The sequence below is a fragment of the Onychomys torridus genome, chromosome 1, assembly GCF_903995425.1.
Source record: "Onychomys torridus chromosome 1, mOncTor1.1, whole genome shotgun sequence".
NCBI lineage: Eukaryota > Metazoa > Chordata > Mammalia > Rodentia > Cricetidae > Onychomys > Onychomys torridus.
The window spans coordinates 61132915-61152503 of NC_050443.1; the positions used below are offsets into that span (position 1 = coordinate 61132915).

Consider the following 19589-nt stretch of genomic DNA (forward strand, 5'->3'; position numbering starts at 1 on the left):
GAGGACATCCCAACACTGAGGACATCCCAACATGGAGAGGACATCCCAACACTGGAGGACATCCCGAACATGGAGACACCGACACTGAGGACATCCCGACACTGAGGACATCCCGACACTGAGGACATCCCGACACTGAGGACATCCCGACACTGAGGACATCCCAACATGGAGAGGACATCCCAACATGGAGAGGACATCCGGACACTGAGGACATCCGGACACTGAGGACATCCCGACACTGAGGACATCCCAACACTGAGGACATCCCAACACTGAGGACATCCCAACACTGAGGGGACATCCCAACACGGAGAGGACATCCCAACATGGAGAGGACATCCCAACACTGAGGACATCCCGACACGGAGAGGGTATCCCAACACTGAGGACATCCCAACACTGAGGACACCCCGACACTGAGGACATCCCAACACGGAGAGGAGAGAGCATGATGCAGCCACAGCAGGAGGAGAGCACCGTGAGAGTTTCTTCTGGGTTACTTCCAATTTCATTCTCTTCAGTGGAAGTACTGAACTTCAAGGACTTTAATGTCTACCTGTGGTCAGATATGCCTAGGAGGATTCATGCAAACCGAGTTTACTGTTAGGGCTTTGGTAAAATTGCTGGATTCTGGGAATAAAACTCTCTGACATGATTTATTATATTAACTGAGCAAAGCTTTTATTCTTCCCCAAGACAGTGCTTGACACTCAATATATAGACATGGGCTTTAAACTTGAAACCTCCTGAGTACTGGATTAAATGCATGCCTTGTACACACACCCAGCTCAAAGCTTATTTTTTCTGCCTTTACAGAGTTGTTAAAACAACAACAACAACAACCTAGCTAGGGATGATATCCATAGGCAGAAGACCAAAGATCACTCCAAGTTCAAGGCCAGCCTGGTCTACATAGTGAGTTCCAGGCTAGCCAGGGCTACACAGCAAGACCCTGCCTCAAATAGTGTGAGACATTATCTCAAAAACCCAAACCAAAAGCACTGCCTTGATTTTGCTAGGGGTCACGTAGCAGATCATTCGCCTAGCACACAGGGTGGTCCCTAGGCTTCCCCAACACTGGAAACGTGTCCAGAGTACTGCCCCATTTTAACCCGGTCTTATGTTCCAATCTTGGAGCAGAGCTTCAGTTCATGCTGCCGTCCATCACTAAGGGAGGAAGTTCCTCTGGGAGACCCCTGCTGGGGCTATTTCCTGTTTAGCCCTCTTTAGCCAGCAGGGGCTGACTGAGATTGCTGGGATAAACGGGAACTGAACTAGGGGACTTGGTAAAAAAGAAAAAAAAATGATGGTAGCTGATCTGGCTGCTATACACTTATAATCTCAGCACTTGAAGTCTGCGGTAGGAGGATCATGAATTGAATGCCAGCACAGGCAAAACTGTTTAAAAAGGAAGAAAGGCAAACATTCTAACATTCTTTTGTTTTGTTTTTTTGGATTTTGTTTTGTTTTTCGAGACAGGGTTTCTCTGTGTAGATTTGGAGCCGTTCCTGGAACTCATTCTATAGACCAGGCTGGCCTCGAACTCACAGGGATTCACCTGGCTCTGCCTCCCAAGTGCTGGGATGAAAACGCCCGGCTGTTCTAACGTTCTTAGCATAGAAACTCAACAGACAATGGAGAGCCTTATGAAAATGGCAGGCACACTGACGGTAGTGACTGTGGTGGTCTCGAAAGTCTATTAAAAATGACTGCTTCTGCCTATCATTCACACCTCATGAAGTCCTAAAGAGGAAGGAAGCCAACGCAACTGCAGACATCAGGGACAGCTGCATTCCTTCCTATGTGCACTGTATTAGCTCCAGAAAGGACCTGAGCGGTTACAAAACAGTCCCCAAATAAGTCAGCGCTATAATGATTCAATTCAATAACCACATAGTAATTTCCAAAAATTAGCTGCTAAATCAGGTTTTAAACCCTGGAAGATTTATAGTGCAAAGATAGGGATGGAAACGGTGGAAAATCAGTATTATCACCAAAAGAGATGGTGTTATTTCCTTCAAAATTCCTGGAGTCCAGCTTAGAAATGACATTTAAAGGTCAAGAGAAAATATGGAAATAACTAGTGATGCTGCTAGCACTGAATACATGATGCAGCTTCAGTGGAGGCCTATGCGGCCTAATGGACTAAGCTCCAGGCCTCGTATATTTGCAAACTAAGGAGCAAAAAGAGAGAAGAATCTGGGGAAAAGAACAATGAATGAAGTACAGTTTCTTAAGGGAGGAACCAAAACTAAAGTCCACATAGCAACCTTTTTCTTGTTGTTGTTTTAAGACAGTGTTCTCATATAGCCTGGGTTGCCCATGACCTCCATATATAGCTAAGACTGGCCTTGAACTCCTGATCCTCCTACCCGATTCCTGAGTGCTGGGATTGAGCCACCACATTCAGCACATAGCAACCAAGGTGTAAAAAGGATACGGAGGAACAGTCAGTGGTTAAGGGCACACACTGCTTGAATAGAGGACCTAAGTTTGATACTCACGATGGGCAGCTCATAACGACCTGTCTGTCTTCTGGCCACCTGCATTCCCCTGCATATCCTACCCCCCCCCACATATACGAATCATTAAAAATAATTGTTTTTAAAGAAAAGGATATGGGTCCTTTGGGGTTCAGAATGGAAACACCTCCCATGGTATTTCTTACAACTGAGTAGAAACCGATTTCCTTCTGGGCTCTTTCCTAGGTAATAGTTTCTAAGGAACTGGTATACAATTATTTATAGAATACCTCTATTTTCCTCCCAAGTAACCCCAGCAATTCTGTTTTGAAAAAGAACAGTGTTACCTGAGCACCACTACAATTGGACTCTCACTTCCGGTTATCACCATCAGCCCCTTCCAGATCATTAGTGCCGAGGAGACAATCATTCCAAAATTTAGGACTTGGTAGTATAGCTGTGGAGCAAAGAGGAGAGATCAGACCCACTATGATCCTCACTCAGGCAAGTCAATGCTAGTAGCTATTAATTTAAAAGTTTCAAGTAGCCAAGATAGGGACCTAGCTGTTGGTAGAGTACTTGTCTAGCATGTGCAAAGCCCAGGGTTCAATCCCCAGCACTGCATAAAACCCGGCGTGGTGACTCATGCCTATAATCCTAGCATGCAGGAGGTGGAGTCAGGAGGAGGGTGAAAAGACCATCATTATCAGGCTACTTACTGAGTCTGAGGCCTACCTTGGCCAGAAGACCACCTCAAAAATTAATAAATCTAAGGAAGAGAAAAAGAAAGTACCACACCAATAAACTATCAAAATAAATAAATGCGAGGGAAAATCTTTCTTAAAAGTTTCAAGTGGGTTGGGGATTTAGCTCAGTGGTAGAGGCCCTGGGTTCGGTCCTCAGCTCTAACAAAAAAAAAAAAAAAAAAAAAGAAAAAAAGAAAAGTTTCAAGTAACCAGCATGGACGGTGTCCAGGCTACAATTCCAGTACTTGGGCAGTACTACATGAATTTGAGGCCAGCCTGGGTACATGGTGAGCTCTAGGACAACCTGACTTAAGGTGTGAGGTCTTGTCCAAAAACAAAAAACAAAACAAACAAAAACCCCAAAGTTTCAAAGTAGCACCTCTATGGCTGCTGAAGTCCTGAGACTTTTTTTCTTAGTGTCTCATGTAGCCCAAGGTGGCCTCAAACCAAGTAGCCGAAGCTAGCCTTGAACTCCATCCAGATTCCCCTGCTTCCACTTCCCAAGTGCTGCTACTGTAGGTATGCACCACAATAGGACTTTTTTGGTTTTTTGTTTGTTTTTCAAGACAGGGTTTCTCCATGGTGTTTTGGCATCTGTCCTGGATCTCGCTCTGTAGACTAGACTGGCCTCGAACTCAAAGAGATCCATCCTCCTGCCTCTGCCTCCCGAGTGCTGGGATTAAAATCATGCATCACCACCTCCCAGCTGGACTTTTTCTTTTTTAGGGGGGTGGGGGGGGAGCTGAGGATCGAACCCAGGGCCTTGCATTTGCTAGACAAGTGCTCTACCACTGAGCTAAATCCCCAACCCCCTTTGGGCTGCACTTTTTTTGAGACATTCTTTAAAGTAAAACTTAAAACCAACACTCGGGTGGTGGCCGAGGCGGCACACGCCTGTAATCTCAGCACTCCGGAGGCAGAGGCAGGTGGATCTCTGTGAGTTTGAAGCCAGCCTGGTCTCCAAAGTGAGATCCAGGAAAGGCGCAAAGCTACACAGAGAAACCCTGTCTCGGAAAAAAAAACCAAAAACAAAAACCAACACTCCTCTTACCCAAAGGGCATTCCTAAATGCTAAAACACCAGTAACATCTATGTAATAACTAATATTTCAGAACCTTGCACTGTTTCATTTGGGCTGCCTTATTACTATTTTAACTTATATTCAATCATGACATACCACACACAGTTGACAGTACTCTGCTTCCCAACTTCTCTCCTACTTAACCGTCTTTTTGTCTCCCTCAACAACCTCTGAATAACACCTCCCCAACCCAGGGGGGAAAAAAGCCAGCCTTGGGGTGGTGGTGCACGCCTTTAATCCCAGCACTCAGGAGGCAGAAACAGGCAGATCTCTGTGAGTTTGAGACCAACCAGGTCTACAGAGCGAGATCCAGGGCAGCTAGAGCTATGTAGAGAGATCCTGTCTCAAAAAACAAAACAAAAAAAAAACCGAAAAGAATTCCAGAGTCAAGAACTATATAGGCCACATTTGTTTACTAAACTTGCACTACTCCACAAATTCTAAAATTTCCTATCTTGAACTGATACAACATTAAATCTACACTCATTGAAAGACATTTTAAATGAGAAAAATAGTAAATCAGTGTTAAGTCAAGAATGAAAAAACAGCCTGGTGGTGATAACGCTCGCCTTTAATCCCAGTCCTCAGGAGACAGAGGCAGGTGGATCTCTGTGAGTTCGAGGCCACCCTGGTCTACAGAGCAAGTTCTAGGACAGCTAGAGCTGTTACAAAGAGAAACCTATCTCAAAGTAAAAACCAGGGGATTGTGAGAGATGGTTCAGTAGTTAAGACCACTTGCTACTCTTATAGAAGACCCAGCTTTGGTCCCCAGTACCCACATAGTTATTTACAACTGTCCATGGCTCCAGTTCCAGAAGCTCCTGAACCTGCCTCTGGCCTCGGTAGGCACCAGGCACACATAATTACATACACGCAGGCAAAATACTCACACATTAAAAATAAAAAATATTATAATTATTCAGTTTTACTTTTTTCTGCCTTTACTTTTGAAACAGGATCTATGTAGTCAATGTTAGTCTTTTTAAACTTTATGTGTATGAATGTTTCACCCCTGCATGCATGTCTGTGCACACTGTGTGTGCCTGATGCTCTGAGTTCAAAAGAGGGTGTCAGATGCCCTGGAATCAAATAAGTATGGTTATAAAGTACCGTGTGGTGCTGGGAACTGAACCTGGGTCCACTGTAAGAGAAACAAGTACTCTACATAAATGTCAGGGCCATCTCTCCAGCCCTCTCAACTTTGGATTTAATGTATTTTATGCTGACCTTGAAACTCATGATCCTGCCTCAGTCTCCAAAGTGCTGGGATTATAGGTAGGTGTCGTCATGCAAATATCCTCCAGAGAGAGAATTGTTCCGCCTACCCCAAAACAGGGCTTCTCTGTGTAGCCCTGGCTGTCCTGGAATTCCCTTTGTAGACCAGGCTGTCCTCAAACTCAGACATTCACCTGCCTCTGCTTCTGCCTCCTGAGTCCTGGTATTAAAATGCCCAGCTCTTAAGTTTAATATTTTTTTAAAGATTTATTTATTTATTATGTATACAGTGTTCTGCCTACATGAATGCTTGCAGGCCAGAAGAGGGTACCAGATCTCATTACGGATGGTTGTGAGCCACCATGTGGTTGCTGGGAATTGAACTCAGAACCTCTGGAAGAACATCCAGTGCTCTTAACTGCTGAGCCATCTCTCCAGCGTAACTTTAATTTTTTGGGGCTTTTTTTTTGGTTTTTTGAGACAGGGTTTCTCTCTGTAGCTTTGGAGCCTGTGCTGGACTAGCTCTGTAGCCCAGGCTGGCCTCACACTCAGAGATCTACCTGGCTCTGCCTCCTGAGTGCTGGGATTACAGGCGTGAGCCACCACTGCCCGGCTGAGTTTAATATTTTTTAAAATGTTTAAATTTGGGTTTGGTCCTCAGCTGGGGGCAGGACCGCCAACAATAAAATAACAAAAATGTTTAAATTTGCTGGGTATGATGGCTTATGCTTCTAATCATGGCATATGGGAGACTAGCCTGCACAACATAAGGAGACTATGTTGTGAAGAATAAATAAAAAAATGTAAGCCAAATGTGATGGCTTACCCTTGTGCTCCCAGACCTTGAGGGGTTCTGACAGAGAATGAACATGAATTCGAGGCCAGCCTGCAGCTACACAGTGAGGCTGCAGAGGAGCTTGTGTCTCCAAACAAATAAAAATGAACAACAGGAACAACAAACCCACAGGGACTGGGGAAATGACTGAGTAGGCAAACTGGGATCCCGAGTCCTCGCTGAGATGTCCAACAACCGCCGAAAGCCAGACATGGTGGTGCTGGCCTGTAACCCCAGGACTGGGAAGGAAGACACAAATGGATCCTGGGGGCTCACTGATCTGCCTTTCGAGATGAAAGGGCAAACTCCACATTCAGTGAGGAGAGCTGTCTCAAAGAGTAAGATGGGCTGGCTGGCGGTAGTGGTGGCACACGCCTCTGATTCCAGCACTCGGGAGGCAGAGCCAAGAGATCTCTGTGAGTTCGAGGTCAGCCTGGTCTACAAAGTGAGATCCAGGACAGGCACCAAAACTACACAGAGAAACCCTGTCTCGAAAAACAAACAAAGTAAGGTGATTCTGTGCACAAGCCACAAGCATAGCTACCACCTCTCCTCAAAGAGGCTTCTCTTACGGCAAATGAAGACCATCACAGAAAACCCCAAATGGGCACTGCATAAACACACAGATGGTGGGGAGCCCAACACTGACGATGCATCTGCATCACAGCTCCTGTATCTATGGCTCAGAGAACATCACAGAAAAGGGGGCGGAAAGACTGTAAGAACCAGAAAACCAGGCAGCCTGCTATGGAACACTCTCCTAGAAATAGCTTCATAAAAGCAGGCTGAGCAAGCAAGCCATGGGGAGCAAGGCAGCAAGCAGCACCCCTCCATGGCATCTGCATCAGCTCCTGCCTCCAGGTTCCTACCCTGTTTGAGTTCCTGTCCTGGCCTCCTTCTACAGTGAACTGTGATGTGGAAGCACAAGGCAAATAAACCCTTTCTTCCCCCCGCCCCCCGCAAAAAAAAAAAAAAATAGCTTCATAAACAAGACGGGAACAATGGACATGTTAGGGTGGAAAGGGTAAAGCTTTGAGGGTCCACCCTTAGACAAAGAACTGCAGGCAACTAATGATGCTGGGAGCAGAACTGCCCTCTCCCAGGGACGAGCCCACTTACTGGTGGTCCAATGTAGAGTCAGCCTTAAAGCCATATACACACCACCAACAAAAACAGACTCAGCAGGCTGTGTTTATATTTGTGCGCGCGCACACACATACACACGTATGTAATGATAATAAAGAAAAAAGCTATTAAAAGTGGGGGAGACGTGAAGGTTTGAGGAAAGGTATTTGGGAGTGGCTGGAGGAAGGAAATGGAAGGGGGGAAGTGATGTGATTCTATATCAGATAAAAACATATTAAAAACAGAATAAATTTTTAAAAGATATTAAAAATGGACCATAATTTGCCAGGCACTCTAATTTGCCTCTAATCCCAGCACTCAAGAGGCAGGGGCAGGCTGATCTCTGAGTTTGAGACCAGCCTGGTCTACAGAGAGTTCCAAGACAGCCAGAGCTACACAGAGAAACCCTGTCTCAAAAACAAAACAAAAACAAAAAAGGGCCATAACTTTAAAAGTCTTTCTGTCCAAGTGATATAGTTACATTATAGATCCACATAAAGTTTACCATAATATCTTAATATGGAAATAGTAACTGAAGTGGGAGAAGCTCAGATAATTATTCTTTGTTTTAAAAGTTTGGCAGTGGGGGTTGGGGATTTAACTCAGTGGTAGAGCGCTCGCCTAGCAAGCACAAGGCCCTGGGTTCAATCCTCAGCTCAAAAAAAAAAAAAAAGTTTGGTAGATAAAGTTATTAAAATCTTTTTGTTGTTGTCGTTGTTGTTTTTGAGACAGGTTTCTCTGTGTAACAGGCCTGGCTGTCCTGGAACTCACTCTTAAATTCCCTTCCATGATGTTGTGTTAATGGCATGAGATTAACCTTTTTAGAAGGGTTTACACCACAGAAATAGATAAACTCTACACATCTAGGCTGCGTAGATTAAGCAAGCCCTAGTTAAAAGGTGATCTTTGCGGGGAGGGTGTGTGTGAAGAGATGGCTCAGTGAATTAAGGTGCTTGCCACCATATCTGACGACAACCTAAGTTGGATCTCCAGGACCTATAGGATGAAAGGAGAGAACCAACTCCCTGAAGTCATCCTCTAGCCCTTGAATTCTTGACACCCTCCCCCCGCCCCACACACACACCTCCACCTTCAAAGTGCTGGGATTACAGTGTGTACCACCATGGGTTTTGGTTTCAGAGTTTTTATTTAGTGCTTTTTTCCTAGCCTGCAATTATGTTGCCCAGGCTGGCTCAGCCTTCCAAATGCTGGGATTATAGATGTGTGCTAACATGCTTGGTTAAAGGCAAGGCTGTCTTTCAAAAATCCAGGGGCAAGCAACAGCATTGATCAATGTGGTAAAGGTGCTTGCTGCCAAGCCTGATGATCAGAGTTCAATCCCTGGGACCCACATGGCAGAAAGACCTGTTTCTGGCAAGTCAGTCTCTGACTTCCACGTGTGTCACACGACACATTCATACCCATACACATATACGCACACACAAAATTAGTATCATTTTAAAAAGGAGGGAGGGGCAACAGCCAGACAACTCGGCCGGTAAGCTCGTGGACCAGCTATCCTGGAATACATAGCATGGCAGGACAAGAGGGACCCTGCCTCAACAAGGTCACACAGTAGGAGAGAACCAACCCCCGAAAGTTGTCCTCTGATCTTCACCTGTGCCCTGTAGCTTGTGCATGCTCACATTCACACACACATAGACCACACATGCAAAATAACAAAAATAGAAAAAGAAGTACGTAAGGGGCTAGAGACATAGCTCAGCAGCTGCAGAAGACCTGGGTTTGGTCTAGAAGTCCAAAGGATCCAATGCCTTCCTCTGGCCTCACCTGGCACCAGGCACACACATGGTGCACACACGTACAGGCAAATACTCTTACATATAAAGCTTAATAAGATCTTTTTTTTTTTAAATAAAAATTTAAAAACAAAGGTTCCAGATGTAGTTTACTAGTAAAGCACATGCTTAGAACCTGAAAAACCAGCAGGACAAAGGTGGCCCGTGCCTTTAATCCCAGCACTCAGGAGGCAGAGACAGATGGATCTCTGAGTTCGAGGCCAGCCAGGTCTGCAGAGTGAGTTCCAGAACAGCCAGGGCTACACAGAGAAATCCTGTCTCAAAAAAACAAAAACAAACAAACAAAATAACAAAAGAAAGAAAAAGAACCTGAAAGGTCCTGGGTATGATACCCAGCAACACATATACACAAAATTATTCTTCTAGGAATGGAATGAGGGGAGTGGGGTGGGAATTAGGGTCACCCAGCCAGGCATGGGGACTCACGCCTTTATCCCAGCACATGGGAGTCAGAGGCAGGTAGATCTCTGAATTTCAAGACAGAGGCCCTATCTCATTTAAAAAAAAAAAAAAAAAATTCTTTCCAGATGGGGTTATAGTTCAATGACAGATCAATTCCCTAGACAGAGCACTTGTCTAATTTGCAAAAAGCCCAAGGCATGATTCTCAGCACTGCATTTGAAGAAGAAAAAAAAAAACGTTATTTGGCCTGACATGGTTATGCAGCATTCAAGACCCAAAGGCAGGATTCCAAGTTCAAGGCCAGCCTAGGCTACAGAGCTCCAGGCAGCAGGGGCTACATATGGAGACTTCCTTACAATAGACAGATAGGTATTCTAGCCAGTAAGACGCTGTGGTGACATATATGTATAAATCTTCCTCTCATGCCGCTGAGGCAGGAGGACTATCTGAGCTACTAGCAAGACCCTGTCTCAAAATAAAGCAATAAAAATAAGGTCTTTCAAGACGAGAGGTGCAGCTCTGTGGGAGCCTGTGATGACCATGTGCCAGGCCCTGGGGTTCATCCCCAGCACTGATAGGAGTTTCACACAAAATACAGCTAAGTGACAGGTGCTCAGATGAGCTGACTGGAGTGTCTCACAATTGTGTAGGTATGTCTAAGAAAAGATGCACCTACTTTTCTATGTGCTAATTATAACCAGTGCAAAACAAATGCCCCATTCGAGACAATTCTTAACACCAAACGCTAAAAAAGAGGTGGGGGGAAAGGTCAATTGCTAGCAAAAGTCATCACCAGACACACCTGGTTCAGAAGACGAAAAAGGTGAAAACTTCCGTAGTAACGAAATGATAGCCTTTTAGCACACGAGCCAGAAGACCAAGAGAGAGTAAGGTTTCAGGACAAAAATCAGGAGACCTAAATATCAAGATTTCTGTGCCACTGTCATCTGTCAAAGGTGCAGAGGGCTGTCACCTTTCTGCTAAGGGAGCTGGTACACAAGTGGTATACCTGCTTCAACTCCGAGCTCCGAGACCCAATAAAGTGGATGAAGTCCACTGAGGTCCAGCGGGGCTGGAGAGGTGACTGAAATGAGAGCAGCAAGACGGCTCGCGTGGGACCTGCAATGGCCCTCCCCAGAGCCCCGCCGGAAACGTTAAGTCTACCGCCATATAGTATCCAAAACAGTATGCAACCCCGACTCCCATTTACAGTTTCCAGTTACTCCCCTGCCTTCTTGGGAGGAAGGGATGGCGAAGGCGCGCCTTCCCTCTCGGTCCCCTGAATCTGGAGCTATGAATGGGGGCAAAGGGACCTTGGCTACAGACGGAAAAGAAAGGAATGATCCATTCAGGCGACCGACCCACGCAGGCCCTCAACCCGGCCCAGAGGTCCGCAAGGCCCCCCAACGGCAGAGACCAGAAGAACCCGGGTAGAGACAGGCCAGGCTCACCTGCCTCTTGTTCATCCGCCGCACATCATCTAGAAAATCTAGGGACAGCATGGTGAGATGGAGAACGCGACAACCAGCAGCCAAGACGGCGCGGTAGAATCACCGGGAGGAACAGCTGCCGCACGGGCCGGGCTCACAGCGGACAGGACCCCCTGACGCCTGCACTTCCGCTTCCGGGGCGGGAGCAAGAGACGCCCCGCCCCTTCGTCGCGAAGAACGGACAAAGAATGACCCGCGAGCCTCCCAGAACAGCCCGTGGCCTGGCCTTGTCACAGAAGGACCTCCCGAGCTGACCTTCGCAGGCTGAACCCGCCGAAGCCCGCTTTCCGTGCTCAGCCCGCGGCTGCTCATGAAGGCGGTGACCCTAGGTTAGATAGGCCCGCACAACATGGGTTGTCCAACCTAAGTCAAAACAAGAATCTGTACCCCTTGGGAGGAGGCAATGAGACAGACACTGCCTACCCTCCCAGCTCCTGCTGAGATAATGAGATCCTCTCAGACACCTGCTGGGCCCTGTCCTACCTCACAGAGGGCTTTCATGAGTGCTTCCATCACGTGGTGGCCGTTGGGGTCCTGCTCAGGCTCATAGAGCCTGTGACCAACTTGGAACTCAATGTCTTGACCCTTTTCTCCACACTATGAGCAGCGTTGTCTCAGACAAACCAACAGACCCAGAAGGCCATCACTACTGGCATGCCAAAGGTACTGGGCTAGCTCCCAAAGCACTGAAGTCTTCTATCCAGAAAGAGGCTGCCTGGCCCATGAGAACGTGGCTGCTGGGCCCAAACACCACATCTGCAGCTGATTGTGTATAACCTGCTGCCTCTGTTTGGTAGCCCTACTAAAGAATGCAGGATTCGGGGCTGGAGAGATGGTTAGAGGTTAAGAGCACCAACTATTCTTCGAGAGGTCCTGAGTTCAATTCCCAGCAACCACATGGTGGCTCACAACCATCTGTAATGAGATCTGGTGCCCTCTTCTGTGTACATAATAATAATTAATAAACAAATCTTTAAAAATAATGCAGGTTTCAGAAAGAAACTGTGTGGACTGTGGTAGATTTGCAGCAGGGACCTCTCAGGACCAGTGGCTCATGCTGCTGCTCACTGCCCCAGACAAGAAGATCAGCATCATCCTTGGCATCCTTTCCTATTTCCTCCAGATAAGCTGCAAACGAAAGAAAGCCTGTCTCTTCTGATAGAGGAAGCTAGTGGGCTTGAAAAAAACTGAGTCTTACAGCTCTACCAGTACTGTCCTATTAGCCAGAGTGCCCTGAACATCATTGAGAAACATTTTGGTGAGGAAGAAGACAATGACAGTTTTCCCAGTCCTGGGCTGAGAGTGCCAATACATGAAACACTTAAAAAATAGAGAGCTGAGTGTGGTGATCCAGGTGGCGGCGGCGGCGGCGGCGGCGGCGGGCGCACACCTTTAATCCCAGCACTTGGGAGGCAGAGGAAAGTGGATCTCTGTGACTAGGACAGCCTGGTCTACAAAGAGTTCTTGGACAGCCAAGGTCATTACACAGTGAAACCCTGTCTCCGAAAACCAACCAACCAACCAAATACACACACACACACACACACAGAGAGAGAGAGAGAGAGAGAGAGAGAGAGAGAGAGAGCGAGAGAGCTCACAACTTCACAATAACTAAGCAACAAAGGGGTTAAAAAACAAAACAACAACAAAACAGATAAACAAAAAAACTTCACCAAAGCCAAAACTAAAAAAGGAAGTTTGCCCTCACTTCCCCTTCCGGTCCCTTCTCTCTTCTCTCACTTTAGCCCATGATGTAGAAATCCAGCTCAGGCTTTCTTTATGTCTCTCACGTTTTTTTACGTGGGTTTCGGCCTCAAGGTACTGCCAGGACTCCCCAGCAGGCCCTGAGTTTTGTGTGTAGTTCAGCGGCAGGGCACTTGACCAGCTCACAAAGTCCTGGGTTCGAACACTAGCATGGCCAAAACAAAAACAAAACACCAAAGTCCTTCAGTGCAACAGCCAAGGCTTTCATATGCCTTCGCCTCGTTCCCCAGCTTGAATCATTGCTCTCTTCAGACTGTCGTCCTCTGACCAGCTCGCTGCCCTAGTGCACCTTCCAGCTGACCCATCCACAGCCACAGTCCTGCTCGGCGTACACAGTCATTTTATCAACAGCCGTAGTCCTGCTCGGCGTACAGTCGTTATGACTACGGCTAAAATGCTAAGGTAAACAAGTACAATATAGTTCCTACACTTAAAAATAGGATCTTTAGCCAGGCGGTGGTGGCGCACACCTTTAATCCCAGCTCTCGGGAGGCAGAGGCAGGAGGATCTCTGTGAGTTGAGACCAGCCTGGTCTATAGAGTGAGTTCCAGGACAGGCTCCAAAGCTACACAGAGAAACCCTGTCTCAAAAAAAAAAAAAAAAAAAAAAAAAAAAAAAGAATTGGGCATGGTGGTGTATGCCTGTAATCACAGTGTTTGGAAAGCTGAGGCACCGAATTAAGAATTTGAGGCTAGTTTGTGCTACATAATGAGTTTGAGATTTGAGATCTGCCTTGGTTACATAGAAGGATCTGGTCTTATTTTATGTCTTGGGATATAGCTCAGTGGTAGAGCAATTGCCTAGTGAGTGTGGGGCTCAACGTGAATGGAGAAACACATCTCCGAGTATGTGAATGTCTACACCTGCATCCGTGTCTGTGTGGAACAACAGACTCCACGGGGTTATTCCTGTTTGCAGGCTGCTGGAGGTGGCGGTAAAGGAGGATTTTGTTTTAAAGGGATGCTTGGATTCATGTCTTAGTGCTGAGAACCAAACCTAGGGGCTCACACACGCTAGGCAAGCTTGGTTCACATGTGAGTTCTAGGCTAGCCAGGGCTGCATAGTGAGACCCTGTAAGGAAAGGCTAAATAAATGCATTTTAAAAAATGTAAAACAACAACAAGGAGCAAACAAAACATACAAAACAAAGTAGGGATGAATCTCAACAGCTTAGTAGCACAGTACTGACTAGGTAGGAAAAAGCCCACCTTGATCCTAGTACAGAAAAGGGGGAGGGAAAAAAGGCACAAACAGACACTCCATAAAAGAGCAAAACAAAACTACAGAGCCAATAAGTTTACAGAAAAAAATATTCAACATCAACTCTCTTTTTGTTTCTTATAGGGGTCTCCTGGCTAGTATGGAACTCACCGCGTAGACCAGGTTGGCCTTGAACTTCCCGACTCTGCCTCCTGAATGCTAGTATTGCAGGTGTGCACTACTACACCCAGCTTGTAATTCTGTTCATTTATTTATTTGACATAGGGTCTTTTTCTGTAGCCCTGGATGTCCTGGAACTCATTATGTAGTCCAGGCTAGTACTAAACTAGTGATAATCCTTTTGCCACAGCCTACCAAGTGTAATTCAGGCAGGCAATGTCATACCTGGGTTGATTTTATAACTATTCTTTTTTTTTTTTTTTTTCAGACAGGATATCCCAAGCTGACCTGGAACTCCCTGTAAAGACAAGACTAGTCTCAAATTTCCAGTGATCCTCCTGCCTCTGCCTCCTGTGTACTGAAACAATAGGTATTACCACATTCAGCTTTCTTTTTCTTTTCTTTTCTCTTCTTTTTTTTTTTTTTTTTTTTTTTTTTGAGCTGAGGATTGAACCCAGGGCCTTGCACTTACTAGGCAAGAGCTCTACCACTGAGCTAAATCCCCAACCCCAGCTTTAGTTTTTGTAAACCATTTTTAATTTCTAAAAATATGGATTTATTTTTTTTTTTTTAGGGAGGTCTGGGAAGATGGCTTAGCCAGCCTTCCAAGCATGAGGACTTGAGTCCAATCCCCAGAATTCAGGCAAAAAAGCCAGGCACAATGAAATCCACTTGTAATTTCCAGTGCTAGGGAGAGAGACAGGTGTATTGCTAAGAGTTCATAGGCCAAGAAGCCTAGCATACTTAAAAAAAAAGATTTTATGTTTACTCATGTATATCCGTCTGTCTGTGTAAGTGCATGGCATGTGTGTACATGCTTTTGGAGGCCATCTGGAGTTACAGGCATGTGTAAGTTGCTGGACATTAGTGCTGAGACACAAACTCAGGTTCTCAGGAAAAGCAACAAGCTTTCCTACCCACTGGGCCATTTCTCCAGCCCCAGGAGACTTGTATATTTAGTGAACTCCAGATAAGGCCTGCCCTAAGGTACAAGGTAGACCGTTCCTGAAGAAGGGATTGTTCTAGCCTGCACACACATGAGCACACACATGAGCACACACATGAGCACACACACACACACACACACACACACACACACACACACACACACACACACACACTTGGGAGGCAGAGGCAGGCAGAAGATCTCTTTTGAGTTCAAGGCCAGACTGGTCTACAAAGTGAGTTCCAGGACAGCCAGGGCTACACACAGAGAAACTCTGTCTTGAAAAGACAAAACAAAACAACAACAAAAGAACAAGAAAAACAGTAAACATAAGCCCATACCTCCAGTGTTGGGGACTGGACCTGGGGCCTTGTACATGGTGAGAAAACATTTTACTGCTGAGTTACAATCCCAGGAATAAAGAGTGCTAGGTGAAAGGATATGTGTAAGTTGTCAATTCTAGTGTTTAGGCTGGGCTATGAGTAATAGGAAAAAGGCTACCCAGAGCCAGGGATGTAGCCAGGATGTGTGTGTGTAGTATGAATGAGGCCCTGGGTTCCATTCTCAAACATGCTGCTTCCAAAGAAAAGAGGAAACATATGGACCAGGAAATATGCTGCCTTGATCTATGTATTATATTTAATAAAATCTTGCCAGAATTTAAAAAAAATAAGATTATATAGTGTGATAAATACATTCACTGGTACCATAAAATATACAGGAAGGAGCTGGGAGATACCCTTATCTTTGGAAAGGTCAGTGACCACACTGACATTTGTGGATGAACAAACAGAAGATTGTCAAACTTAATGAGAACAGAGGGTGTGGGAAGAAAAAGGTGGAAAGAAAGCCAGTGGCTCATGTTTGTAATCCCTCACTGGAGAGGCAGAGACAAGAGGATCCGTGGGGTTCACTGGGCAGCCAGCCTCTTACCTGTTAGCTTCAGGTCAATGAGAGACCTCATTTCAAAACCCAAGGTGGACAGAAACTAAACAACATCCAAGGTTGTCCTCTACCCTCCATATGTACACACACACACACACACACACACACACACACACACACACCACACCACACCACACCTGAACACATATGAAAAACACATATCTACATTAAAAATAAGATGAAAACGGGACCGGAGAGATGGCTCAGCAGTTAAGAGTAGTGGATGCTCTTCTAGAGGACCTGGGTTCAATTTCCAGCACCCACACGGCAGCTCACAGACTGTAACTCCAGTTCCAGGGGATCCATGGCACCAGGCATGCATGTATATTATGCATGCAGGCAAAATACCCAAACACATTACAAAAATATTTAAAAGGAGATAACAACAAAAGCCAGGAGGTGGTGACACATGCCTTTAATCTCAGGAGGCACAGGCAGGAGGATCTCTGTGAGTTCAAGGCCAGCCTGGTCTACAGAGTGAGTTTCGGGACAGCCAAGGCTGCACCAAAAAACTCTGTCTCCAAAGAGACCCAAAAATAAACAAACAAATAAATAGATGGGTGGCGATGAGCAAGTTAGCTGTTACTCAACATTGTAGATGAGGGAGCATTAAAGATTTTTAAGCAGGATCCTGAAATTCTTTGTTTCTGAGATCCTCACAGCACAGTTGGAGGATGTGGAACACAGGAAGATCAATTAAGGTGCTCTTAGTCTAAGTGAGAGACACCTAGGGCTTAGTTTGCCCAGAGGGTTTGGCACATAATGAGTGATGTGGTTCGAATCAAGAGGTTTATCATAGGTAGGACAGTGGACAGAATTCTAGTCTGTGTTCCCTAGTCCTCTTATCACCACCTAAGCATGGTCTGCCCACCCCCACCAGGATGTAAACTCCACAGAGCAAGGAGGCTAATTTTGTTTCCGCTTCAACCCCCAGGGCCCCGCAGTTCCTGGCACAGGATAGGTACCACATAATTGTCTGTTGACTGCATGAAGTTTGGCTAGGAAAGAGAAATCTATGCTAATAGTCTATACTGGTAGATTATAGACGATTTAGCTCCATTTAAATGTATATACATCTTTAAAAATCTTTTAAAAAATCTATTTGTGTGTGTGTAGGTGTATGTGTGGGTGGGGTTTGCATGTGTGTGAGCACGCATGGGGAGGACGGAAGTCATCCTTTTGTGTGGTTCCTCAGGTGCTGTCCACCATGTCCATGGAACCTGGTGCTCACTGAGCCCCAGGAATCTGGCCATCTAGACCTCCTCAGCACTTTCACTACAAGTGTCCATCATCACACCCAGCATTTTTATTTTTCGAGACAGGGTTTCTCTGTGTAGACCTGGCTGTCCTGGAACTCGCTCTGTAGACCAGGCTGGCTTTGAATTCACAGAGACCTGCTTGCCTCTGCCTTCTGAGTGGTAGGATTCAAGGCGTGCGTACCACACTTGGCCATATACCCAGCCTCTTACGTGAATGCTGGGGAATAAACTCAGGTCCTCACACTTGTGTAGCAAGCACTTGGCACAAAGTGAGCTCTCTCTCTAATCCTTTCACATACATCTCTCATTAATATCCTTCGTGACCTTGACTCTAGTGCACTATTATAACAAAACAATGGAATGACCTCGTTTGGGGCCATCACCCTGGCCTCAGCATGAATTAGTCTTTCTGGCCCCTTTTATCTACCCTATCTGCTTCCTGGCTATCTGTGCTTTCAAATGCTAGATAACTTGCTTTTCCAAGTTTCCTTGAGGTCCTTGGCTACATGCTTAGGTCTGTTTGTTTTCTAAATCTTTTTTTTTTTTTTTTTTTTTTTTTTTTTGGTTTTTCGAGACAGGGTTTCTCTGTAGCTTTGGAGCCTGTCCTGGACTAGCTCTGTAGACCAGGCTGGCCTCGAACTCACAGAGATCCTCTTGCCTCTGCCTCCCGAGTGCTGGGATTACAGGCGTGTGCCACCACCGCCCGGTTTTCTAAATCTTTTTGTTTTTTCTTTTCTTTTTCCTATGTGGTCAAACCCAGGACCTTGTACATGCTAGTACTGAGTACTCTAGCACTGAGCTACATTTGCAGTCCCACTTGGCTCGTGATGAGTAGCCTGCCTTTGACCCTTGGCCCACTCTCCTCCACTCCGCTCTTTATCTCTAGAGGCTGACCTTGAAAACCAGTTCACCTGGGCTCAATTCACCTTAGGTGTCTTTTTGGGTTCAACCAGTGTGAGGTACTATAGGAGAGTTGAAAGCAAGCAAGCATGGCTGTGTGTCTTAGATCTTGTCGGTCTTTCCTCTGTTAGAGCTAACAGCACTGGTAATTGTCGTATCTCTGGCCCTTGAGGCTGATGATTGATAGTGGCTTCCCTGCAGACCTAGGGTGAGTCCCAACTCCTTGTCAGTTTCCCTATCTTTGTACATTGTTTCTCTTCAGTTACACATTTTGAGTGGTCCATCTGTTTCCTGCTGCTCTGCTCTTGGCTGATACAAAAGCAGAAAATACGAATTTTATCTTTTTAAGAAAAACAGCTTTTATAATATGTACTTCAGCAGTTCTTAAGTAAACATTAGAGAATTGTATCTTTTATCATTTAATATATAAGCAAATGTTTCCAAGTCACTCTAGTCTGCATAGTGTTGTTATACAATGTTTCACACATCAGTTACTTAACCGGTTACTGTGTTTACAATTTATCACAATTAAGATTATAGTAAACATTGTTGTGTTTGTAGTTATCTTTTGAGGGAGGATTGTTTCCTAAAGAGAAGTTTCCCGGAGAGCTACTGGTGAGGCAAAAGGGACTCATATGTCTGTGAAGGCTCTTTGAATTGCTTTTAAAAGGTTATGCTAATTTGCTTTGCCACCACTTTCTCTGAACGTACCAATTGCATTATGAATGAGTACTGGAAAGTATATCTTTATAGTATATTTTGCTAATGTACTAGGTAATCTAATTATTTGAAGTGAGTATGTATCAGGATCTGGGTTTTTTTTTTTGTTGTTGTTGTTTTGTTTAGTTTTGTTTTGTTTTTTTGTTGGGAGACAGAGTTTCTCTGTGTAGCCCTGGATGTCCTGGTACTTGCTCTGTAGACCAGGCTGACCTCCAACTCATCTGCCTGTCTCAGCTTCCCGAGTGCTGATGAGGATCTGTTTTTGTGAGAGAATCTCATTGTGTAGTTCCCACTGGCCTGAAACTTTCTCATACTTGTGGAGATTCTTCTGCTTCCAATTCCCAAACCCTGGGATTGCAGGGCTATACAACACTTGACTTCTTTGCCATCTATGATGGTCATAACAATCCTAAACTATTTAAAATAAGTTTGAGGTTTTGGGGGTCTTGTATCACCACACCTATCTTTTTGTTATTGTTGTTTTTTTGTTTTGTTT

General features: G+C 45.4%; 2 protein-coding genes across 3 annotated transcripts in view; one reads left to right on the top strand and one right to left on the bottom strand.

Annotated features, from left to right (window-relative positions):
• Sec11a (SEC11 homolog A, signal peptidase complex subunit) overlaps positions 1–11489 on the bottom strand; it is a 33529-nt gene extending 22040 nt beyond the window's left edge. The window contains exons 1-2 of one of the 2 annotated variants that reach the window (XM_036169479.1): positions 11141–11489; positions 2813–2922 (exon numbers count right to left, since the gene is read on the bottom strand). In XM_036169479.1, the coding sequence (XP_036025372.1) occupies positions 2813–2922; positions 11141–11191 (161 nt within the window). In that variant the 5' untranslated portion in view covers positions 11192–11489. The remainder of the gene's footprint in view (positions 1–2812; positions 2923–11140) is intronic. The other variant, XM_036169472.1, reaches the window with a different exon arrangement.
• Positions 11490–13768: 2279 nt separating this feature from the next.
• The window catches only part of LOC118571933 (serine/arginine repetitive matrix protein 1-like), a 35407-nt gene continuing 29586 nt past the window's right edge, over positions 13769–19589 (top strand). The window contains exon 1 of the mRNA XM_036171337.1: positions 13769–13877. Coding sequence (XP_036027230.1) covers positions 13769–13877 — 109 coding nt within the window. The remainder of the gene's footprint in view (positions 13878–19589) is intronic.